At 33.0% G+C, this 26,495-nt stretch overlaps 2 protein-coding genes across 8 annotated transcripts; one reads left to right on the forward strand and one right to left on the reverse strand.

The window, feature by feature from the left end:
• The first annotated feature begins 3,011 nt into the window (after window positions 1-3,011).
• Window positions 3,012-26,180, forward strand: LOC131637508 (uncharacterized). Of its 7 annotated transcripts, XM_058908095.1 has the most exons (20): window positions 3,012-3,168; window positions 3,466-3,527; window positions 3,666-3,722; window positions 6,370-6,434; window positions 12,506-15,559; window positions 15,792-16,307; window positions 20,868-21,555; window positions 21,695-21,792; window positions 21,879-21,977; window positions 22,067-22,150; window positions 22,226-22,285; window positions 22,532-22,603; window positions 22,791-22,868; window positions 23,068-23,169; window positions 23,458-23,532; window positions 24,016-24,099; window positions 24,315-24,392; window positions 24,474-24,566; window positions 25,240-25,357; window positions 25,439-26,180. In XM_058908095.1, the coding sequence occupies exons 5-20, from the start codon at window positions 12,506-12,508 to the stop codon at window positions 26,008-26,010; spliced, it is 5,871 nt and encodes a 1,956-aa protein (XP_058764078.1). In that variant the 5' UTR covers window positions 3,012-3,168; window positions 3,466-3,527; window positions 3,666-3,722; window positions 6,370-6,434; the 3' UTR covers window positions 26,011-26,180. The 7 variants fall into 7 exon arrangements, with proteins under 7 accessions (XP_058764078.1, XP_058764077.1, XP_058764079.1 ...); XM_058908094.1 differs by lacking the exon at window positions 6,370-6,434; XM_058908096.1 differs by lacking the exon at window positions 6,370-6,434 and having other exon boundaries at window positions 24,477-24,566.
• LOC131637516 (uncharacterized) lies at window positions 9,292-10,271 on the reverse strand. The gene is made up of 3 exons (XM_058908107.1): window positions 10,148-10,271; window positions 9,636-9,872; window positions 9,292-9,563 (listed from the first exon to the last, which is right to left on the reverse strand). The coding sequence occupies exons 1-3, from the start codon at window positions 10,269-10,271 to the stop codon at window positions 9,292-9,294; spliced, it is 633 nt and encodes a 210-aa protein (XP_058764090.1).
• Window positions 26,181-26,495: the final 315 nt, after the last annotated feature.

The following is a 26,495-nucleotide window of genomic DNA, read 5'->3' on the forward strand; positions in this document are numbered from 1 at the left end:
GATAATCTCAAGAAAGCCCAAGACCGACAAACGAACTATGCGGACAAGCGGAGGAGACCTTTGGAATTTGAAGTGGGTGATCATGTGTATTTGAAGGTCACTCCAAGATTGAGGTTGGGAGGACCGTTCAAAACGCGTAAACTCAGTCCGAGATATGTAGGACCGTATCAGATTTTGAGTCGGGTAGGTGAAGTGGCTTATCAGTTGGCATTACCACCTTCACTATCCGGGCTGCATGACGTATTCCACGTATCTCAGCTCCGAAAGTTCGTGCCCGATACCTTTCATCCTATCCTTCCGGATTCTGTGGAGGTAGAACCAGATCTTTCCTATGATCCTCAACCTTACCGTATCCTGGAGCGTGCGAGCAAGTCTCTACGGAGTAAGGAGATACCCATCGTGAAGGTGATGTGGGATGAGACGCGTCCTGAGGAGGCTACTTGGGAGCTTGAGTCAGTGATGCGGGAATCCTATCCTCACTTGTTTTGGTAAGTTTCCGAATTCGAGGACGAATTCTATTTAAGGGGGGGAGAATGTAATACCCAGTATTATAATTGTCCAATTACCAATTCTAAATTAAATTGAGATGAGTAATGGATAAATATGATACACATTCTTACTAATAGGTTTATCACTTAAAACCATGTCAATTAGTGAGAATGAGGGTATTATGGACATTCTCACTTGAATAAGAATTAAAGCTTGAATTAAGGTTGTTTGGCTTTTATGTATCTAACCATTTTGAAAGCAAAAACCAGAATTTTGTGAGGAAGAGAAGGAAGGAAGCGTGGAAAGAGAAGGAGAGGAAGAAGAGTCCCAAAACCTAGTCCAAGCCTCATCTTTGCATGCAACAGATTCTTGTTCCTATCTTCATCTTGCTTCAGCATCTTCATCTTCATCCACTGATTTTCCTGCTCTGAGGTGAGTTCATAGTTAGTGAACTTGGGGTTTTGCATGTGAGGGTTCAATTGGGATTTTGGGAATGTGAGTGATACATGAATCAATCCTGCTAAAACATGTTTAATCTGATGTAATCCTTACCTGCTGATGTTTCTAATTGTGTTTGTATATCATGTTTTCGTTGGAACTGAGTTGGGTAGATAAGGGATTCATCATGGAGCTTTAGGACTGATATAGAACCCTTAAAAACGCAGAAAAAATGATTCTGGTTCAGTGTAACCGGTTACGGGTTTGAGTGTAACCGGTTACGCTGTTGAAAAACTGAGAATCTGGGCATTTTGCGTGACCGTAACCGGTTACGGTTCCTGGTGTAACCGGTTACGGTTCCTGGTGTAACCGGTTACACTGGGCGAAAAAGGAAAAATTCAGCAGAGTGGAAAATTCATATCTCCCGTTTCGTGCGTCCGTTCGACGCGTACCATATACCGTTAGAAAGCTATTTAAGTATACTATCTAGGAAAATTAGCCTAGGTGCTTGAATACTATTTTTTTGATATATCTGACATACCTTTTGTTAAGTGCGACACTGATAACATGTGGAGCATATGTATTTAGACCGTGTTATCTTCTTTATTCTTGATGGCTGTGTTATGTCGTTGTGTATGTCGTCATCTTTATGTCCCTACTCTCAATGAGAATATTCTGGTGCATACTCATTGGTGAGAAGGGATAGCTGGGCATATTCACCGCTCTCAATGGGAATGATCTGGTGTATACTCATTGATCAGTATGATATATGTGGGTACTCGATGGGAATGATCTGGTGTATACTCATCGTGTTACCAAGGAAATGCTAGTGCTTGATGGGAATGATCTGGTGTATACTCATCATGTACTGAAGAAGGCATTTCCTCTAGCTGGAAAACATCGGATGTTGGTACGGTGAGATGGTGATACCACGTCGGTAAGGTCACTTGTTATTCACCCCTAGTGATGCCACATAGGCAATATCATTAGGTCCTCACCGGTGGGTTGGTACAATCATGGTGACGTGGTTGTATTAGCAACATCATACTTGTGTGTCGTTTGTGTGTTTAATGATATCTCATTGGTTAGTCACGGGACTTCTATTGGTGATATTGTCCTTGTTGTGTATTTGTACCTGGCCGTGAGGAAAACCACGGATCCATGGCGGATCCGTTTGATTGTATGTTCCCTGTAGATCCGAGCGGACTAATAGGATAGGCGGACTCACTGAGATTTAGTAATCTCATCCCATTCCAATTATTCTTTTTCAGGTGGTTCGAGGCAAGATCGCGGTAAGGGGAAGATGGATTAGATCTCTTGGCGATGCTTGGATATTACTTCTAGTTCTTATCGTGCTTGCTAATTTATGTATTTTGGATATGTACTTACATGATGTACTTGTACTTTGGCCATGAAACATTCGGCTTTTGTAATCGTGTACTTCTATTTTTTCCGCTGCAAACATTATGTATTTGTTGTCTTATGAACCATATATAATACTTTATGCATATTATTCTAGACAAATATGTGTGGGGTGTTACAAATTATTTTTTTAATCATTGATTATTCAGATAATAAACTATGTTTTTGTTGTAAATTTGTACTTAATAATCTTTATTATTTATTGTGATGATTAAATTATTATTAAAATATTAAAAGTTTTATTTGCTTTTAAAATTAATTCTGGAACAATTTATTTAATTAAAAATTTAATTAAATCTGAATAATCACCGGATACGTTAATTGAAATTGATTTGTATCCGGTGAGGATACAAATCTTGAACGTTAATTAAATCTGAAGTTTGATATGGATAGCTCTCGTTTCTCATAATAGATATCAGTTCTCACCGGATACACCCCTATAATATATCAGGATACAAATCAGAAAAAGATGTATAATACTGTAAAGTTTTTCAATAATTCAACCAAAGAGAAACTTGTATCCATTTGGTTTTGGCTTGGCTGGAAGTTCATGGAAGCTGGGAGGGAGAATCAATGGAGACGTGTTTCAACTCTTTCATTTTGGAATATTAGTGGTTACTTTGGCTTAATATATTCCTTGCTTATGAATAAAACCAAAAAAGAAAAAGAAAAAAGCTTCTTATATATTCTCTGCTCTTTTGTTTGATACAGAACAGGAATTACCTTGAACATCTCACCTTATTCTCTTGATATTAGCTACTGCAGATTGTTCCTAATAGCTACTTGAGTTGAGCATTCACTGAAAGTGCTGAAAATAAGGTAACAAATCTTTAGATTGTTTTATGTTTTTGTATGATTTTTTTAGAGAAACCATCTTGTGCTGTGTGAATATATAAATGAAAACTTAAAAAAGATTTATTTCATTTTTATTTTGTCAAATAAAAAAATTTCCACTTTATTTGTAAAAGAAAATATTATTAAGTTTTATGTTTGTAAATATGCATTTATACCATTATAATATTGAAAACACTTTATTATCTTTCTCTTTAACTATAAATAGAATTTTTTTGTTTTGATAGTAACAAACTTAACTGCTTTCATTAATTAAATATGAAGGGCAAGGAGGAATCTCATCAAACATACAGCGTCTAGTCCAAGAATTGACCTCCTTAGCTAAGGTATGAGAAACCATATTCGCTTGACGCTTTATAAATTTAACCTCAAAGTTAGAAACTCTTGTAACAACAACTTAATCGAATTTATAATTGAAATAAACTCCGAATTACCATTCTCTGCTCTTTTGTTTGATACTGCAGATCTCGAAGATTGTTCCTAATAGCTACTTGAGTTGAGCATTCACTGCTGAAAATAAGGTAACAAGTTTTTAGATTGTTTTATGTTTTTGTATGATTTTTTAGAGAAACCATCTTGTGCTGTGTGAATAAGGTTGCTTTCAAGCATTAAAAAAAAGAGAGAAAATAACAGAAGATTGATACCTACTTTCTAAGGAGGAGAAAATGAAAATATTTAAATTAAAACTTTGATTGAGGTAGAAAACAATCTCATGAATGCTATTCTTTTGTTATTTTCTCAGATTTTCAATTTTGTATATGATTTCTATTTTCGATTTTCACTTAACTTTTCAACATGATCAATTATTTATAATTTGTTTATGATTTTCAAAGAAAAGTTATTCATAATTTGTTTACGATTTTCAAAGATAAATTGACTATTTTTTAGAAGAATATTAAATATATTTTGTAGTTAATTGATGAAATTATATGTTATATAATATAATAAAAATTATATAGAAATAGCATGCAGGCAATCAAGCCACAAACTGTGCCGCTATCCATTATCCTTATAAAATCAATTTCTATTTTATATATATATATATATATATATATATATATATATATATATATATATATATATATATATATATATATATATATATATATATATATATATATATATATATATATATATATATATATATATATATATATATATATATATATTTGTTTATTAATAGAAACAATATTATTTGTATACAAAATTATATAGATTTTAATTTGTTTATTAATTTCTATTTTTTTATATAGTAACAATATTATTTGTATATTAATTAAAAAATAATAAACACTCTTTATAAAATTATTTTGTGTTTAAATGCAACAAATAAATTTTTCTTTAATTATAATGTGAATTAAATTTTGGCATAAACTATATAAGTTAAGTTACAATGAATGGAAGAGTATCATGGAAAGAGAAATTAATTTAGTCCCTTTATTTCGATAAATAAAAAATTAATGGTTAGGATTAATTGTTCTTATTTCTCACAATAACCAAGTGTTTTTACTTGAGTCGCAACCATAATATTTAAAACTACGATAAATTTTAATCATAACCTTAAATATTTTAGGCTTAATTGTAATTTTGGTCTCTCTATTTTGTCTTTTTTTCGATTTTGGTCCCCTCATTTTTAAAACCACGATTTTGGTCCCCCTTCTGAATTTTCTGTTAAAAAAGAGACAAAAATAGGGACTAATTTTACAGAAAAAAGCAAAATAAGGGGACGAAAATTGCACTGAAAACTTATAAAAGGATTAAAATAGTGGTTTTTAAAATAGAGTGATCAAAATCAAGAAAGAAACAAAATAGGGGGACTAAAGTTGCAATTAAACCAATATTTTAAAATCTCCACTATTAATCAACTTTGTAATTAATTTAAAAAATAATTAAAATTTATATTAAATTATATACAAAACCATTATAAATTATCATCGAAACAATATTAGTAATATTATTATTTACTGGACTTATCACTGTCCATAAATTTATACACCACTAATATCTTTTTGTTTTTTTTTAAATCATAAATAAAAAATTTTAATTTTCTTCTGAGAGATGATACAATTTTCTTTAACTACTAATATCTTTTTGTCATTATAAAACAAAATTTATTTTTATATTACTACTCTAAATAAATTGAACTTTTTATTTATAAAAAATTGCAAGATATTTCAAAAAATGCACAAAGTAAAAATGTAACAATTTTATGAATGAAAAGAAATTCATTATTAATTTTTTATTAATTAAAAACCTAAAAATTAGTTCACTATTTTTTTCAATCACACATTTATGTCATATAAATAACATATAACCTGCTTTTAATGATAATATAAATGTCTAATAAATAGAAGAGAAAAAGAAATATGCACTGACAATGTAACCAATCACAACCATGTATTCAATTAAAACACAATTTTAATTTAAAAAAACTAATATAACATGGCGAGTGTAAGGATTTTAATTGATTGTACGTGTAAAATTAGTTTACACTGTCAAGGCACCACCTTTAAACTCTAAATAGAATATATATACTTTTTATTATAATTTAGTGTATATTTATAAAATTTGTAAAAATATATCATGACTTTAAATAAAAATTTAAAAATAACTTACATCTCACGGTTAAAAATAAAAATTAACTACATAACTTATTTCCTAAATTCATACTATTAATGCAATTTAATATATTTTTTTAAATTTAATACATATTTAAATTAAAAATTATAAATGTTTTTAAAAATTTCCATTTCATCATTGTAATTAATTTTTTTTCATGTTATATTCATTACTTCATTTTTTTTATCACTTTTTATTTCATCATTTTAATACATATTTGTACATTTTTTATTTTAATTTTAATACTATTTACTAATAGTATCCACTTTTAATTGTATTATAAATATATTTTAAATATAATTTTTTTTATTATGATTTAATATAATATATAAATGAACACTTAAAAAAGATTTATTTCATTTTTATTTTGTCAAATAAAAAAATTTCAAATTTATTTGTAAAAGAAAATATTATTAAGTTTTATGTTTGTAAATATGCCATTTATATCATTATAATATTGAAAACACTTTACTATCTTTTCTCTTAACTATAAATAGAATTTTTTTTGATAGTAACAAACTTAACTGCTTTCATTAATCAAATATGAAGTGATACAAGGAGGAATCTCATCAAACATACAGTATCGAGTCCAAGAATTGGCCACCTTAACTAAGGTATGAGCAACCATATTCGTTTGACGCTTTATAAAATTAACCTCAAAGTTAGGAAACTCTAGTAACAACAACTTAATTGAATTTATAATTGAAATAAACTCCGAATTACCATTCGAATTGGAACTAATGGCTTTGACCACCTATTGGGAATCGCTCTCAAAAATCACCGGTAGGTTATGAAGATTAGAGGTTACTTGGATAGCTTCCTTAATGGCTAAGGCCTCCGCCTCCAACACGGAGAAAGTGCAACTATCCCAAGCAGTACCTGCACCAATAAAGTTACCATGATCGTTACGAATACACCAACCTCGATTCGTAGTCCCGACACGCTGATTAAAGGCGGTATCCACATTACATTTGAAGCAACCAATAGAAGGCGGACTCCAAGTAACCAAATCTCTGTTATTTGAATGTGTTTCCCAAAGATTTTGTGCTAGAAACCAATCTTGTCACTTGTGGAAGGCTAGCCAACCAAGCTTAGATGCATCTTCCTTCTCGTTGTGCCAAACAAAGTCATTCCTATTCTTCCATAAACCTTCCAACATAACCGCAACTCTCCCTGCAGTTTTCCTATCCTCCTTAGAATAAATGTCAAGGATAAGGGACTTGATATCATGAAAAGTATGGAGGTGGGGGATATAATATCGAGAAGTCCTGCCGTCTTCCAACAAGAGTTAGTTTCCAAACAATAAAAAATACGTTCCAAACGCCCTCATAATTATTCCCGCAGAGCTAACAGGTTGGAGTACACGACACATGGTAATGATTGAGGCGCACCCTTGACGGGAGACAATTACTACAAATTCTCCAAATAAGATGTTTTACTCTATTTGGGACTGTAATTTTCCAAAGACTACTCCAATTTAATCCTCCACTTTTCGAGTCAACTCTTTCCCGACGCTTCCTCCAAAGTCTATAACCCGACCGAACACTATAATTACCGTTAACCTCTTTTTTCCAAACCAAGCGATCTTCTATCACCTCTTCTGCCAACGGAACATGTAGGATATCTCTGACAACTGAATAGTCAAACAAATCGCATAAAACTCGCATATTCCATTGTTTAACATTAGGCAACAAAAGATCATTAACGGTTAAAGTGTACACACCTTGGTTTTGAGGTCCCATCAAGCAAATCTTTCTACTTCCCCGCAACCAAGGTTCATTCATAACCCTTATGTTTCTACCATCACCAATCTGCCACCTATACCCAAGAATAAGGACCTCTAGGGCCTTCCAAATACTCCGCCAAACATAACTAGGATTGTAACCCAACTTAGCTTCGAATAAATTAGTTCTCGGAAAGTACCTTGCTTTAAAAAAATTGGACACTAAAGCATGTGAATTTGCCATAAGAAACCATCCTTGCTTAGCAACCATGGCCAAGTTAGAAGCCTTAAAATCCAAAAACCCAAGCCACCCACATCTTTCGAACAAGTCAGTTTATCCCAGGCCTTCCACTTTATCCCCTTGCTATTAGATCTTCCACCCCACCAAAAAGAATTCAACATCCTCTCAATCTCATTTACCACCACATCCGGAAGGATAAAGATACTCATGATATAAGCCGGTATAGCTTGTAGAGCAAATTTGATCATGATTTCTTTTCCAGCTTTGGATAAAGACCGCCCTTTCCAAGAGTTGATGCAATTCCAAATACGGTCCTTAATAAAGGAAAAAATAGAGCTCTTGCTCATCCCTATCTTAAATGGCAGCCCCAAGTATTTACCGGTTCCCATGACATGATGAACTCCCATAATGTCGGCTAGGTCCTCTTGCACTGGCAAGCTCAAATTACGACTAAAAAAGATTCTGATTTTGACAAGTTAATCTCTTGGCCAGCCGCTTTTGCATAGGTGTCAAGTAAACTCATCAAGTGTCTAACTTCCGTAAGGTTTGCCCTGCAAAACAAAAAACAATCGTCAGCAAAAGGTAGATGGGACACTATAGTTGCCCCTCTACAGATTTGAATCCCTTGAATATCTCCGCTAGCCACATACTCTTTAATGAGGGTAGACAATCCTTTAGAGATAAGGATAAAAAGATAAGGTGATAGAGGGTCTCCTTGTCTCAATCATATTCCTGGTTCAATAGGTTCAATGACATCCGAATTAACAAGAACAAAATAGTGAATTGAAGTAACACACACCATCATCCAATGTATCCATTTGTCAAGAATCCCATTTTAGCCAACACACCTCTCAGAAAGCCCCAATCCACTCGATCATAAGCCTTACTGATATCAATCTTAAGTGCCAGATGCACTTTATTACCTTTCGTCCTTCTTTTTAAGGTGTGGATAACTTCAGTTGAAATCATGGCATTATTAAGATTAGATCTTTCTTCTACAAATGCAGATTGTTCCTCAAACACGTATTTATCCAATAAAATATTCAATCTATTCGCGAGGGCTTTAGAGACAACTTTATATACCATGTTACACAGAGAAATGGGTCTGAAATCCTTCATAGACTTAAAATTAACCCCTTTAGGGATCAGGCAGATATTAGTGTCGTTAATAGAAGGAGGAAAGAAACCATGCTCTATCCAAGCCGATGCCGCTTCAAAAATATCATTCCCACACCCTTCCCAGAAGTTCTGAAAAAACACAGGATTAAATCCGTCCGGCCCCGAAGATTTATCAGGATGCATAGCAAAGAGAGCAGTGCGAAGTTCCTCCCTAGTTAGCGGCTGTAGTAACTGATGGTTATCATTATTATCAGTTCTGTGATTAACAAATTTAAGCACTGGTTCGTAAACACCACTGCCGACTTGGAACAAATCCTCAAAAAAATTCCGCAATATCATACAGCCCTTGGGGGTCAATGTTTTTGCTGCCATCCGCGTTTTGAAGCGACTAAATCTTCTTAAATTTATTCCTAGCCGTCGCGGATTGGTGGAAAAACTTCGTGTTCATATCTCCATCCCGTAACCAATGCATTTTAGCCCGTTGCTTCCAGTAGGCATCTTCCCTAATAAGAACTTGATTATATTCAGTATGAGCCTTAAAGAATCTATTCGACGAATACTTATCACGCCCCTCTCGAAACATTTCCATAACTTCTAAGTTTTTCCCAAGATCTCCCTTCCTGCTGTTACGCTTCCGCCTACTCCAAACCTCAAGACTCTCTGCACATGAGGAAAGATGGTCCACAACTATGCTGTCATCTCCATACCTCCAACCCGACTGAATTACTTAACCAATATCATTCTCCTGCAGCCAACTATTTTTGAACCGAAACTTAACATCCCGACGTAAGGTCTGCAATGTTTTACAGGAAAGCAGAATGGGACTATGATCCAAATGACAAGCAATAAGGTTTGTAAAAGATACAGTAGGAAATAAGTTCAACCACTGCGGAGCTGTGAAAGCTTGGTCTAGTCTTTCTTCAATCATATGCTCAGAACCTCTACTCTTGACCCATGTAAATTGACAACCTATCACAGGGATATCCACCAAATCACAGTCACTAATCACTGTCGAAAACCCGAACAAAGCCAGTTGGGGTGCAGATGAATACCGTGTTTATCTTCTTGAGACAAGAGATCATTGAAGTCTCCGATGATACATCAGGGCATATTCGAAATGTTCCTCACATCCCTCAACATATCCCACACAAGCTTACGTCTACTACGGCCAGGAAAGCCGTAATAGCACGATAACTGTCAATCTTACTGATTATATTCTTTAACCAACAATTTTACATAATTACGGGTGAAATTTAACACACTACACACTGCTGAATTTCTCCAAAGCACCGCAAGACTGCCACTTCTACCTTCGATTTTGACAGTTAAACAAGCTTCAAACTTAAGCGAAACCCGAATGTTTTCCATCTTACGCTTATTCGTCAAAGTTTCAGAGAGAAATATAATGCATGGTTAGTGCTTCTGAGCAAGTTTAATTTCTTTAGGTTCGGAAGTGCAATGCAAGTTGCTCAGTCCCCGACAATTCCAACTTAAAATTTTCATGAGTCCCGACAGTCGTGGCTGCCAGGACGTGACTTTAAAAAATGTTGTAGGGCTTCCTTTTCCGTTTCGCTATTATGAGCATTGTCTGTAGCATCGTCACGATGAAGCTTCTTCTCAATGTTTTCAGAACCGAGCTTATAATCAGGGGAAGCCGGTTTGTTGAAGGAAAGTTGAAGGGTATATGTAGGATGGGTGTACTGAGACAAAGGTTTGGTACTGGTTTTGGAACACTGAGATTTTTTAAGTTTGTTGAGATTGTTTTTTCGATGGGCATTTTTTGTCTTGAACTTAAATGGTTTTGGGTTTAGAGAATTAATAGAAGGGTTGGCTATAGGTGTGAGGATAAGTTGAAGAATTAGTTCTCGCGCGGTATAATTCTGGTTAGAACCTGAAGCTTGAATTAACACTTCATTTTGCATGAGGTTAGACATATTTAAGGCCGCGGGTGCATATGTTTGGATGGGGCCAATGGGGTTTTGTTGGTTAGGTTGGTTGACTGGGAAGGCTACAGTTTTAATGAGGTCATGATTTAGGCTTTTTTGTTTTATTAGGAATGGGTGGGGCAGGTCATGATTTAGGTTATTTTGTCTAATTTGGAATGGGTGGTATAGGTCAAGACAAGTGGATAACATCATTTTTAAATTTTCTTTGACTGATTTCGATCGTAAGGGGCCAGGAGAATCGAAGCTTTAAACACCAATGATTTCTTTTTAGTGACTACTAACTCTCCTTGATTACTAATATTCTGCACATTATTTTGTACGTATTAACGTTTCCTTCAGGTGGGGCCCATGGTTGACTACCACTCCCCTTTGCATTGTAACGTGCGTGAGAAGCACGCGCCTGGGGCTTTCAGCTTCCTCTTCCAATGCCGGCCCTCCATGTATATCATTCTTCAGCCATTTAGATGACTTTCCACCTCCCCAAAACCTACGAGTGTCAGCATGAATATCGTTAGACCATTCTCGCGTGCCATCGTCCTTTATCATAGCAAATTGCACCTCACAACGTTGTTCTGAATGCCCCGACTTTCCGCAGACAAAACAGAACAAACTTAGTTTCTCATATTTAAATTTCACCGTGCACCAATCACCTCCTTTATTCTTCACTCGAGTGGTTTGTTTCAAGGGTTGACGAACATCAATTTTAACTCGAATACGCATATGTTGTCGCCAAAAATTAGTATTGTTGTTCTTTTCATATTCCACAAAAGAGATAATAAAATTTTCCAATGTCTTCCCCACCTTTTCTAACATCACAGCTGCCGGAAGATTATGCACCTGCACCTAGATTTTATATTAGATTTTATAATATTATTTAGAAGAAGGCTATTGACATAGTAGTAGTACATTTTTTAGAAACATCAATATTAGTAGATTATATGAGTAAACAATTAAAAAAATGAATTTTTTATATATGGTGTGATAAATCACTTATAAAAAATTATTTACATTTTTCCACGTATAAAACAATCTATAAAACAATTAACTTTAATGCATATTCCAAATTATTTTTTTACTCAAAATTATCATTTTATTTTATTTTATTTGGCCTATCATTAATATTTATTTCAAATATATAATATTTAAAAATTTAATTTAAAAAACACAACATTATTTCTAACTCTCGTGCATCGTGCGAGTCAAAGTCTAGTTCTCTTAAAAACTATATTCATTGTCTTAGACCTAACAAATACATAAATGATATTCTCTCCGACCTTATTTATAAGCAAAAGTCTTCTAAAATTTTTGTGCTTAAATATAAACAAAAGTCAACAAATTTATGTGCATTTAATGTTTTATTCCAAAACTATCCCTAAATTAATTACTTAATATTGTTAGTGGATGACAATGTAATTAATAGTATATTAGTAATTGTATTGTCTCTTTTACATGAAATCAAGAAAATGAAATGGTTTTAGTTATCATTCTTAATGCTTTTAGTTATCGTTCTTAATAAACGTGAGAATTGTTTTTCTTATGAACAAGGCCGGGTATAGTATGTTGACAAAATAAAATTCATTATCAACCATTCTATTTTCCAACACACTGTAAAAACATACATATATGCCTAACTTTGATCTATTGAAATTTATTTAGATGGGGAGTTTCTTGCTTGACTTGGCGAAACCATATGTGGAGCAATTGGTAAATAAGGTGATTGCAGAATCAAGGTATATTTGTTGCTTCACATGCATTGCTAAGGATTTCGAAGAAGAAAAAGTTAGATTAGAAGTAGAAAGGGCAACTTTTGAGCGACACATTGAAGAGGCAACAAGAGGAGGGGAAGTTATTCTACCTGATGCTCGTGCTTGGAAAGAAGAAGTTGATCAGCTCATTCAAGAAGATACCAAAAAAAGACAAAAATGTTTTTTTGAATCCTGTCCTCATTGCTTATGGAGATATACTAGAGGAAAATTTCTTGTAAATAAGAAGGAGCGAATTAAAATATTGATGGCAACAAGAAAGGAACTTACAATTGGACTCCCTGCTCATCTTCCTGATATTGAACGATACACGACCCAACACTATGTGCATCTTAAAAGCAGAGAAACTCAATACACAGAGCTTTTGGCTGAACTCAAAGATGACAACAATTATATAATTGGGTTGCATGGAATGGGGGGTACAGGTAAAACTACATTGATCAAGAAAGTGGGTAAGGAACTTAAGGAATTAAAACAATTTACTCTGGTCATTGTTACGACAGTGTCATCATCTCCCAATATTAAAAAGATTCAAGATGATATTGCCAAGCCTTTGGGATTGAAATTTGATAACTGCAATGATACAGATCGACCTGAAAAACTATGGAACAGATTAACCAATGGTGAGAAGATTCTTCTAATATTGGATGATGTGTGGGACAAACTCAATTTTGAAGAAATTGGAATTCCGTCTAGTGACAATCACAAAGGTTGTAGGGTTATTATAACCACACGCAGTCAGTTGGTGTGCCACAAATTAGGGTGCAATAAGATAATCCAACTAAATCTCATATCTAAAGAAGATGCATGGATCATGTTCAAAAAGTATGCCGATCTATGTGAAACCACCTCAACGCAATTTTTTCTTGACAGGGGCCGTAAAATTGCAAATGAATGCAAAAACCTACCTATTGCAATTGTTGTTATCGCTAGTAGTTTGAAGGGCAAAAAACTTCAGCAACATCGAGAGGAATGGGACATGGCCTTAAAATTCTTAAAAAAAGACATCTCAAGGCACAAGGATGATGATGACGTTCTTGAAATTTATAAATGCTTGAAGTTTAGCTATGATAAGTTGGATGAAGAGGCCAAGAATCTATTCCTTTTGTGTTCTGTATTTCGAGAAGATGAAGAAATTCTAATTGAAAGTTTAGCTAGACATGCCATCGGAGGAGGCCTTTTTGGGGAAGTTTATGGCAGCTACGAAGAAACCCGAAGACAATTAGTTATATCCAAAAACAAACTCCTAGATTCTTGTTTATTGTTGGAGGCCGGTCAAAGGAGAGTGAAAATGCACGACTTCGTTCGTGATGCAGCCCAATGGATAGCGAACAAAGAGATTCAAACAAGAAAAGTGTATGACAAAAATCAAAAGGAAATGATTGAAGAGGAGAAAAATCTTAAATATTTGTTATGCGTAAGCGATGTAAAGGAGATCTTTTCTTGTAAGTTTGATGGTTCCAAGATTAAGATTCTAATTGTCATCATGCATATGCCTTTTCATGGAGAAATTGAAGTCCCAAATTCATTTTTTGAAAATAATACCAGCCTTCGAGTTTTTAATTTACGTAGTGGTCTTGGTTGCGCAGCTATTATATCATTACCTCAATCAATGCAACAATTGAAGAATATCCGATCTCTTATGTTTGCACAGTGTCTTTTGGGTGACATCTCTATCTTTGGAAAGCTGCAAAGTCTTGAAGAACTTGATTTGTATCTATGTGAAATTAATGAATTGCCTAATGAAATTGCAGAACTAAAGAAATTTAGATTTTTGAAATTGGAATGGTGTACATTTGGTGGGAATAATCCATTTGAAGTGATTAAAAGATGCTCATCACTTCAAGAGTTGGTCGTAAAATATAATTACGATATTCATGGAGAAATAACTTTCCCTAAATTGCAGTGGTTTCATGTAAGTGATGAAGATACAACTTATTCTTCACTGTCAAAGTATGTGTCTATGATATATTCGGATAATAAGGTTTTCCTATCTGAAACAACACTCAAACATTGTATGCAAGAAGCAGAGGTTCTTAGACTAACAAGTATTAAGGGGGAATGGAGAAATATCATACCTGATATTGTTCATATGGATCACGGTATGAATAATCTTGTTGAGCTTGACTTACATTCCACTTCACAACTAAAGTTCCTTATTTACACTAAGGATCCTCATTCTCAAATATCAAATGTTTTCTCCAAGTTGGTTCGACTAGTTCTGAATGATATGGACAGTTTGGAAGAATTGTGCAAGGGTTCTTTTTCTGCTGACTCTTTTAAGAGTTTAGAGAGTCTATCTATATTTAATTGCAAACAGTTGCGAAGCTTATCAAGGATTGCAAACCAATGCAATTTAAAGAGTGTGTCATTGATGAATTGTCCCATGTTGAGCTCCTTATTTGAAGTGTCAACTTCTCATAATCTAGTGTTGTTGGAGATATTGATAGTAATTGATTGTCAGAATCTTGAATACTTAATAAAAGATGAAAGAAAAGGGGAAACATTTGAAAGCAACAGTAGCAATCCAATGTTTATGAAATTGAAAGATCTCATAATTGCGGGCTGTCCAAAATTTGAAATAATATTTCCGCTTATCTCTGCTCATGATCTTCCTGCACTAAAATCTGTAGGGGTGGAAAGATGTGATAAGTTGAAATACATATTTGGTCAATATGTCAAACTTGGGTCCCTAGAAGATATGAAGCTTGGCTGTGTACCCAATTTTATTGACATTTTTCCAGAATGTAATCGTACAATGTCTTTCTCCATTAACAGGTCATCTCCTATTTCAATATCTGCTTCCAAGCCAACTACACACTCAAACACTATCAAATGGAGCATCTTGTCATGGACTGATATGTATTGTTGTGGTAAAAAATTGAGGAGTACCACAAGTTCTAAACTTCCATTGATTGATGAGAATCAACCGCACACTAAAGTAATGGTAACTCTTTCACCTACTTCGGATATGTTAGTTATTACACTTTTTTTCATGTATATACAAGACAATTTAATAATATTTTCACACACAAAATGATATTATATAAGAGAAAAAAATTTAATTTAAAAATAAAAATAAAAAAGAAAGAAAAGATATGTTTGTATTTTCTGGAATTTTGTATATGTGCACTATGAGATTATTTAAATTTCCTATTTATTTGGATTATATTTTGCAGGAATCAAACTCAAATTGTCTTAGCATAAACATATGGGAGCGTGCTCAATGTCTTTCAAGACAATCAAAGATCATGTGCAATATTAAAAAGATTGAGTTGAGTAATTTGAAGAAGATAAAATCAGTATTTGTCCTATCTATTACTCCAAAAATGTTATTGGAAACTTTGATACTTGAAAAATGTCATGAATTGAAGCACATCATAATAGACACGGGAGATCACGATAGTACAGGTGGAAATACCCTTGGCAATGTGTTCCCAAAATTAAAAGAGCTTACCATTAAGGATTGCATGCAATTAGAGTACATATTTGGACACTACACTAATGATCATCAAAACCACACTGAATATCATCTTCATCTTTCGTCATTGGAACGTGTCTATCTTTGGGAGCTGCAAAGCTTAGTTGCCATTTGCCCCAAACAATATCATATAACATTGCCAGTTTTGAATCAACTTGTACTCAAATATTGCTCGTGGGATGCTAATATAAAGTCTTTTGGTACAATCATGAAGGTATTCCTCTCTTCATATACTCCATGTATTATATTTAAGTCTCAAATTATTATTTTTAAATTACCAATGTAATATTAATTAATATTTTTTCATTATTATGTTTTTATTTGTTGCATTTAAACTAAAATAACTATTATTATTAAAAATATTTTAATAAAATAAAAAAATTATTATTGAAATAAACTAAACTAATTATTCTATTAAAAATATGCAAAAATTAAATAAAACACTTAAAATGAGTTGAATTTTTTGTTTGTGAACCTAAGTAATGATACTAATATTACTCTGATGAAGAATGTATTGTATTGGAACTTATAAGTATTTGAATAGTTGATACTTTATATAAGATAGTTTTAGAATATATTGTTTTAGAAACAAGGCTATGACATTGATTTTTTAGATGATAATTTGAAAAGTATCAATTGGCTATTTATAGGCTCAATTCACCAAACTCTCAATGGTGGTGAATGTTTCTATATTATTTTAGTTCTTTCTAGATGTTTCATGATATATTAGTAGCATGATAGTTCTAGGTTCTTCTATTATTTCCATACACTTATAGTTCCAAGTTCTTCTACCATTCTCATACACATTATAATTCTAGACTCTTGTACTATTTTCATACGCATTACATATTTAAGAATATTCTAGAAATTTGTAGCAATTTAAACACTCTTCCTTAATGCAAGTTTGTATGACTCCAAGCGTAGCTCGTAGCTCTTCATATCTTGGTCTCGGCAATGCCTTCGTGTATATGCCTGCAGTTTGATCTCCTGTCTTACAATAGTCGAGTTTGTTCTATTTAGTTGCTTCAGCTTCCCTAAAAAAGTGATACTTGATTGATATATGTTTTGTTCTGCTTTGGTGTATTGGATTCTTCGCCTTGTTGTCGCAATTGATTTAAATAGGCTTATCTTATTTTTCTCCCATGTCTTCAAGTATCCTGCGAAGTCATATAGCTTGACTTCTTGCTTCACCAGCTGCCACATACTCTGCTTCTGCTATTGATTGTGCAACCGTAGCTTGCTTCTTCGACGTCCAAGAGAAAATTCCTGATCCGAGTGAAAAGGCATAACCATAGGTGCTCTTCATGTCATCTACCAAACCTGCCCAATCTCTTTTGGTTTAGGCAAGTAATCTTGAGTCGATTTCGGTAGTGTACCATATAACAAATTCTTAGGTTCCTTGTATATACCTCAAAATTCTTTTTCCTGCTCCAAAGTGTATTTGACTTTGGCTTTGCATACATTATGTCTGGTCGTGTAGCTGTCAAATATAGGAGGCTTCCAATTAGACTTCTGTATCTAGATGCATCAGCTTCTGGTGCTCCATCATTTTTCTATAGTCTCTCATTTGTTATGAGTGGAGTAGCGACAGTTTTCAACCGTACATATTAAATTTCATAAGTAAGCCTTCAGTGTATTTCTTTTGTGAGATGAATATCCTGTATTTCTTTGAATTACTTCTGTACCTGGGAAATAACTCACCAAACCAAGGTTGGTCATCTCAAAGGTCTTTATCATGTCTTCTTTGAACTCCATCATCATCTTAATATTGTTTCCCGTGTAGACATGATCATATATATATAGTAAGATAGTGTACTGTCCTTGAGATCTAATGTATATTGCTCTTGCTCCTCCTGATTCATCGATCCACAAAATATTGATCGATTCTATTATACCAAGCTCGTGGTGTTTTCTTCATATAATAGAGTACTTTTCTTAGTTTCAACACTTTGCTTTCTTTGCCTTTAGACATGAATCCTTGTGGTTGTTCCATATAGATATCTTATTCAAGTATGTCGTTGAGGAAGAAAGGTTTGACATCTAGTTGATGAATACTTCATCCTTTTTGTGCTACAAGAGCTAATAGAGCTCTTATGGCATCAAGACGAGCTATTGGTGCAAATTTCTCATTGTACTCCACCAAAGATCTTACTTGTCTCTGTACACTCTGGTGATGGTAGTTCTTGTTCTTGTTGTTGTGGTGAAGGTGAAGGAGATTCACCTGGATCTTATTCCTCTACTTCTTCTTGAGGTAGTTGAGCTAGTATAAGGATGTTCTTCTCCACTTTTTCTTCATCCTAATTCCATGAAGCATACTCATCAACTTTGACATCTCGACTTATGATGATTTTCTTAGTTTTCAAGTTATAGACATGGTAGTCCTTCTTGGATTGTGTTATACCCCAGGAAGATACTTTGTATAGTCTTGTCTTCAAGTATGTGCATCTTCACGTCTGGAATGTGATTGTCGGACATAGATCCAAAGACTCTTAGATGCTTTGTTGATGGCTATTTGCGTTTCAAGCATCAACTGGAGTCTTATCTTGTACTGCCTTAGTTGGACATCTATGGAGTATGTAAACAGCAGTGTAGACTACTTCAACTCAGAATGTGTTAGGGAACCCCATTTCCTTGAGCATTAATCTAGTCATCTCTATAATTATGCTAGGAAGATCTCTCATCATGTTCTTTTCAAGTAACATTTTTAAGGCATGTGTGTTGAAGTGGCCAAATCTTCGATACCAGAGCCATGAATCATCAACTAGTACCTTCACAATAATGTTAGTTGTATATTTCAAATTTAGTCGGAAGCTTCTATTGCTCTTATCCATCTTCACTTGGGCTATCTCAACCCTTTTAATTTTGTCGTTTAAGATTTTGCATACACTTCCTTCAAAGTGTCTAGCCTCTATCTATCATTTGGCCAATGCTTAGAAGCTTTTCTTTTAGGCGGGGAATTAGTAAGACATCATGGATGAGTCGCGTACCTTTATCTGTCTCCATCATGACAGTGACTTTGCCTTTTGATTCAACACTACTTCCATTTCCCAGTAGAACAATAACTTTGAGAGACTCGTCAATGCTTTTGAAAATAGTCTCATCCTTGGCCATGTGATTGCTTAATCCACTATCTAAGTACCAGCTTACTCCTTTTTCTTTGATTGAGTCTTGAGTGGTATAGAAAATACATTGTTCTTGATCATTCTCCTCTGCAAAATTAGCTTGATGCCTATTTTTGTTTCGACAATTTTCCTCTTCATGGTCAAACTTCTTGCAATGGTTGCTTTGTGGCATATTACGATACAAAAAAAAAATTGGCGTGGCCTAGTATTTTGCATATATTGCATGGAGGATCTTTATATGACCTATTCTTAAAGAAATTTCAAGAAACTTCTCTTCAAGAAATTAGGGAAGTTTCTCCATAATTTTTCTTTCCTCCATTTTGAATATTTTGGGGCTGATATTTGAGCTTTAACTTGAAGGCATTCTCAAGTGTATCTTCTTTATGCCTATACAGTCTTTGTTCATATCCTTCAAGAGAGCCCACTAGTTCTGTCGCTAATAAAGTGGACAAATCTTCGGTTTCCTCGATCATTGTCATGATTTGGTCAAACTTTGGGGGCATGGTAATTAGAATTTTTTTCAACAATTTTCTTGTCAAGAATATTCTCCCCAAAATCTCTCATTTGATTAATTATTTCTTTAACTTTAGAATAATAATCTTTAACGGTCTCAAACTCTTTCGTCTTTAATAGTTCAAAATCTCTTCTTAGAGATTGAAGTTTAACTACACGTACCTTATCGCTTCCCTGAAACTCCTCCTACAATGTGTTTCACGCTTCTTTGGCAGTCTTAGCTCCAATAATTATTGGAAAAATTGCATCAATCACCGTTTGTTGCAAGGTGAACAACGCCTTTGAATTTTTTCAGTTTATTTTTCTTTAACTATTCTTCTTTAGCTGCACTAAGAGCTGGAGAATCTACGGGAACGGTGAAGCCTTCTTCTACTATGTCCCACAAATCTTGAGATGAAAAAAGTGTCTTTGTTTTAACACGCCACAAATAATAGTTTTCACCATTAAAAATAGGGACAGAAATAAATGATGATTGACTGGTGTTATCCATAGCTTAGAAAAATTATTTGAGTGGCACTACTAGAAAATTCGCTTTAGAGACCAAAAAAGTTTAAAATTGGTCACTAAAACGTTTAGCGACCGATTTAGCGATCATTAATTTTCGATTGAAAAAAGGCTAGTCTCTAAGCTTTTGCGACAAATTTAGTCACCGTAATTTAGCGACCGAATTTAGTGTTCTTTTTTGTAAGATAAAATTAAAAGTTATGATACCTAAGAATCAAACTCGTGACCTCTGCATATTTTAATAAAACCTTGTCACTATACCACTTATCATCTATTGTTATATTTTATATTTAAACAAATATACGTACATCTTTATATAAATATATTATTTGTTAAAACAATAAAAAAGATGAAACTTTTAGTAAAAATTAAAATTAAAAAAAATGAAATTTTTTAAAAAGATAGAAAAAAAATAGTAATAATAAAAAGGATTAAAAATAGAAAAAGAAAATAAAAAATATTAATGACGAAATTTTGGTCGCTAATATTTATATATAAATTAAATTGTATATAAGAATAATTGTTCATTTTTAAGTACTAATCTTAAAAAAGCATAGGAAATATGAAGAAAAGTAGAATACATGAATGCCATGTATTCCAAATCTGCATGTTTATTTTCCATTTGTTCATTGCAGGATTTGCTTGCTTTGGAAGACCTTGTGTTAACTAACTCCAAAATAGAAAGTATATTTTGTGTCAATGAAGTAAATGAACAACAAGTGAACATAGGATTGCAAAATATTGAGTTGGAAAATTTGAATGTGATGGTGTGTCCTTTTGTGGGTCCCAAAAATTCTTTTTTCCTCCCGAATCTAACAAAGATGAGAATTATTGGATGTGAAAAATTGCAAATAATTTTCCCTGCTTCTATATTAAGATACCTACCACAATTGGATGAGTTAATGATAGGTGACTGTGAGGAGTTGCAACATATCTTCCAAGATGATTTGGAGAATCAAAACATGTCGTCTTCAACAACATGCTTCCCAAAGCTAAAAGCACTTTCTGTAAAAAAATGCAATAAATTGAAATATGTGTTTCCAGTCTCTATTTGTAACCAACTTCCTGAGTTAAGGGTTCTAATCATAACAAAAGCAAAAGAGTTAAAGGAAATATTTAAAAGTAGTCAAGGTGATGGAATTGAGATTGTCAGGATTCCAAATTTGTATTTTGTAGCAACTGTGGGTCTACCAAGCCTCTTCCAGACACAGGAAATTCAATTTCAGAGAGCTGAATATCGTTTAATAAAGAATTGTGATAAACTCTCTTTGACTTCAACAACAAGAATACCCCACTTCTGGAGTTTTTCTCATGATATTCCAGGTACATATACCCAATATTTTGCCAAACTATGTTTTGTAATATTTGCACATGCAAACTGCTACAAAGAGGTGTATATCAATCTTTTGTTATTAATTAACCTTTTGTTATTTCAACTAATACGTTTAAATTTTTGCTGTAGATTTTGAAAGGAATTCTTATTTGTACAATCGAATTCAAGAGTTAGTTACTGAGATTGAAGTTGAAGCAGCATCAAAAAATAAGTGGACTTCTCCACAGGTCAATACCAATATATTGATTCAAGTTTTCCACACCTAAATTCAATCACCATGATTATATATTTAAAACATGTTATTTTTGTGCAGTTGAAAGTAAAACAAACACAAAAGACAGACAAAGAACTTGTTGAAAATGTTGCTGGTCAAGTGACACCATTAGTAGCAAAACTACCAACAAATTCAGAAGTAATTTCTATGTCATGTTAAAATATATACTTATTCAAATGAAACTAATCAACAGTTCCAAATGACTGATACTTCTGTTCTTATTATAGGCACCGAGGAATGAACAATCAGTTGATCAACAAAGTCCACTTGAAGAAACTGATGCTACTGTCACACCTTCACACGTAAATAAAGTAATACATATTTTTTCAAGCGCTTCTTATGACCATGTTGCAACTTTAATATACATTTTCATTGTATGCAATTAGTTGGAGGGTTCAATGTCTGAAAAAGCTGTAGGAACAAAGAATGTGTCACCTAAACAAAAGGTATTTCCCTTTTTGCTTATATTAATTTTTATGATTTTTCAACATAATAATCAAATTCTAAGCAATTGGATTTTTTAGAATCAAGCTTAATACTGAAATTCTTTTGTTTTCTAATTTTATTTGTTATTTGCAATGAAATAATGCTTTTCAAAACTAAAATATATACTTTTAAATATAGTAAGAATGATGTAAATTTTATGATTTTTGATATGATAATATCATTAATGCATTATTTTCTTATTACAGGAGTTGTTAAATGAACAATCAACAACCCAAGGAGAATCTCATGCTACAATTAAACCTTCTCAGGAAAACAATGTAATACAATACCTCTTATTTGTTTATATAACAACAAAACATAGATCAAATTATACTATAATATTATTTTGAAGATCATGGTTTTATCTAATTCATTAACTTTGAGATATTTTTAAGAAAAGAAATATATTTTTCTTCCCTTACTTAAAAATACCTGTAACTAATTTACAATTCCATGGTACCCAAGGGTTCAAGGTCAGAAAAAATAGCAGCAGCCAATTTGTCCACCAATTCAGGAACAAAGAATGAGTCACCTATACAAAAGGCATATCCCTTAAGTTGCTTATATTTCTATTTTGCTTCTTTCTAATGATATTCACTTTTGATAATTTCAAACTTTTAGTTCATTCTAAACAAAAAGTGTTTCCTCTCATTTTGCTTGTATTCACTCTTTCTTAGTCTTTCAATAAATGCATGGATTGAATTATACTTCAAACTTAGGACATCCTTTTGATTTTAAGCAGGGTGTCAAGATAAGTGTTGAACAAGGAGCTACATCAACCAATTCCATAGAAATAACATCATCAGGTCCAACAGTTACTTCTGAGCATAATAGTTTATCACAGGTGAGTTTGTTGTATATGGTAGGCATGAAGCTTTAAAAATGTTCAACCCTCAGTGGTAGACCTAGTGGTGACGACTTGAGTCCTGACAGAGTATTATTCTCAAGGTCTCAAGTTTGAATCCTACTAGGTGCAAACAATTCTTGTATTGAGATAAGTTCATATAGAACTTTTCCCTGTATTTCAATGGAGCCACGACAAGTGAATAGTGGGATTAATCTGCTTGAATTAGTCGGTCGTAAGGCCGAGTGCCAATATTTAAAATGACTGATGCTTTTGTTCTTATTACAGGCACCAATTAATGAACGAACAATGGATCAACAAACTTCACTTGAAGAAACTGATGCTACTGTCACACCTTCACAGGTAAATAAAATAATTCATATTATTTCAAGTGCTTTTTATGAATATGCTGCAAATATAATTTACATTTTTAGGGTATGCATTTAGTTGGAAGGTTCAACGTATGAAAAAGATGTATGAATTGTTGCAATATGATAATCATGGTTTCAAATTAAACTTGTGAATCCGCTTGCAATTAATGTGATGCGCGTTGCGGTCGTGTAGTGTGAATTTTAATGTTTGAAATACTGCATTAAAAACACTAGATGTTAAGATTTTTCATTGTATAGGAAGTAAATTAAGTTTTTGAGATTTGGTTTAGAATGAAGGCCAAACGCATATTTTTGCTTCCCATCGTAATTGCGTCTGATGCGGTCGTGCATATTGAATCGCAGTTACGGTTGCAGACTGCACCTTAAAATCATTAGATTATATCATTTGTTGATTTGAATCTATGTAGGAAGATGGTGATGTCATGATCATTAATGCATTCTGTTCTTATTATAGGAGTTGATAAATGAACAATCAACGACCCAACAACAATCACGTGGAGAATCTCAAGCAACAATTAAACCTTCTAAGGGAAACAATGTAATACAATATCACTTATTTGTTTATACAAAACAAAATAGAAATATAACAACAACAAAGTCTTATCCGTAGTCGGCTACGTGAATCAAATTATATTATAATGTTACATTATAACTTTAAGATATTTTAAATAAAAATATGAAAAGCAACATATTTTACCTCAATTGCTTCCTTAAAAGTACCTGCAACTAATTTAATTTTCCATGCTATCCAAGGGTTCATCGTCAGAAAAAATAGCAGCAGCAACTTTATCCCCCATCTCTGAAACAAAGAATGAGTCACCTAAACAAAAGGTATATCTCCTTTAAATCTGCTTATGTTATTATGCAGGAATTGAATTATGCTGAAAACTTAACTATTCTTTTAAATCTAAGAAGGATATCAAAATAAGTGTTGAAGGAGGAGCTGCATCAACTAATGTTAAGACATTAGCAGCATCAACTTCTAAGCGTGAAAAACTTTCTCATGTGAGTCTATTGTTTTTCTAAATTTGGATTTAATGAAATAATTGTTTTTAAATTGAAATGATAGATATTCACACATTTGAGAAGAAGTTTCGTAAATATTATATATATATATATATATATATATATATATATATATATATATATATATATATATATATATATATATATATATATATATATATATCAATGATCCATAATGAAATATATAATATTCAGTTTTGATAATTTCAAACTTTTAATTCATTCTAAACAAACAAAAAGCATATCCTATAATTTGGCGGGGATTGAAGTATACTTCTAAATTAAGACATCCTTCTGAGCATAATAATTCATCCCAGGTGAGTTTGTTGTATATGGTAGGCACCAAGCTTTAAACTTTTACAACCCTTAATAGTTGGTCTAGTGTTTTTCTCAAGGTCTTAAGTTTGAAATTCACTAGGTGTAAATAATTCATGTGTTGAGTCAAGTCCATATAGAACTTTTTTCTATATTTAAACAAGATCAGTACTAGTGGACGGTGAAATTAATTGATTCTCTATGATTAATCAGCGATAACGTTGTGTGCCAAGATTTAAAATATATAATTTTAGAAAATATAATGAGGTTGATGCTACAAATATTAATAATTTAGAGAAATTGATATTTATTCAATTATTTTGTTATACATGAGTAGGAATATGGTAATGGCCAAACAGCCATTCAATCTTTTTCAATTTCCACAAAAGAGCCACTTGCTATGGATGTTGTTGATCATGGAGGCCCACTGCAAACAAATCAGATTAAAAATCTAGGTGAATAATTTTTCTTCATTTTATTTGTAATTAACTTTCTTGTTCTCGAAGAAGCTTAAATATTATTGGCTATACTTTCAGGGGACACTTCTCAAATAGTAGAAGATTCAGGTTCTTCTTTATTTGTCAGGAGGGAGCTTGAGCAACTAGTCTCTGAGAATCATTTGAATTATGAAACCTTGTCTCTATTGACAGATTTCTTTGTGAAGCATCCTTCTATTCTTTTAAAGGATGCTTTACTGACTAATAGATTCAAGGGTTATGCCTACACTTGCCTTGCAGATTTGTTGAAATTCCTCCTAACACATAGTGTGTTGGATGTCTTAGGTTCAAGTCATTCTGAATTTGTTAACTTATTACAAGTTATGCGCAATTTTCCTTTTAACAACGATTGGTTGGATGGTGTTGAAAAACGCGCTTTATTTCCTGATTTACAATTCTCTCAAGATGCGATGCAAAAACTATTGGATTCTAAGAAACAAGTTACCAAGGAAGTCGAAGAGATGCGTTTGAAGTTGTATTTTGTCAATCAACATGCAGAAGATATCAAGCATCAATTGAGATCCTCCGAAGCTGTATTGGCGAGTATCATTAAACAAGAGGAACAGGTTTTAGAAACTACAGCAGCTTTAAGTGTTCCTCTTGGCTATTAGTCTATATTTTGTTGTTGGAGCTTTTATACTTGAATGAAGTTTATTCTTTGTGTAATTTCATCGTTTCTCATTTTAGTATTTTAAAATTGTTCCTAATTGTTGTATTTAAGTTGATGTAGTATCTCCCTTTACATCAAAACTCGGCTCTTACTGAATAAATTCTGTTACATGCTGACAATCTGTCTAATTTAGGTGGGAATAATGTAGGTAATTTTTTCAATCCTTCATGGAGTATAACTCCACTCAAATCAATTTCAAATTTCATTAGGAATAGATAGTCAAGAGAAACTATCCATATTATGATATAAACAGTGAAGGTAGATGTTGGCAACTAATTTTCAAATGGACAAGAGTTTAATGTTCGTGATCATACGATCCAATAGATCCGCACAGAGACATCCAAATTAGGGATTGGCGTTGCAATTAGAAGGTCAGACAATGATTTAGATAGAAGACTTGCATTTATGACAATGAGATGCAAAAGA

Source organism: Vicia villosa, unplaced genomic scaffold, assembly GCF_029867415.1.
Source record: "Vicia villosa cultivar HV-30 ecotype Madison, WI unplaced genomic scaffold, Vvil1.0 ctg.002018F_1_1, whole genome shotgun sequence".
Classification (NCBI taxonomy): domain Eukaryota; kingdom Viridiplantae; phylum Streptophyta; class Magnoliopsida; order Fabales; family Fabaceae; genus Vicia; species Vicia villosa.

Coding starts and splice junctions, on each gene's coding strand:
- LOC131637516 (XM_058908107.1), bottom strand. CDS start 10,271: ATGGAAAACATTCGGGTTTCGCTTAAGTTTGAAGCTTGTTTAACTGTC. Junction 9,873..10,147: donor TAGTGTGTTAAATTTCACCC/GTAATTATGTAA, acceptor TCCCTGTGATAG/GTTGTCAATTTACATGGGTC. Junction 9,564..9,635: donor GCTGCAGGAGAATGATATTG/GTTAAGTAATTC, acceptor CCTCATGTGCAG/AGAGTCTTGAGGTTTGGAGT.
- LOC131637508 (XM_058908095.1), top strand. CDS start 12,506: ATGGGGAGTTTCTTGCTTGACTTGGCGAAACCATATGTGGAGCAATTG. Junction 21,556..21,694: donor TTTTTCTCATGATATTCCAG/GTACATATACCC, acceptor TTTTTGCTGTAG/ATTTTGAAAGGAATTCTTAT. Junction 22,869..23,067: donor ATGAGTCACCTATACAAAAG/GCATATCCCTTA, acceptor GATTTTAAGCAG/GGTGTCAAGATAAGTGTTGA.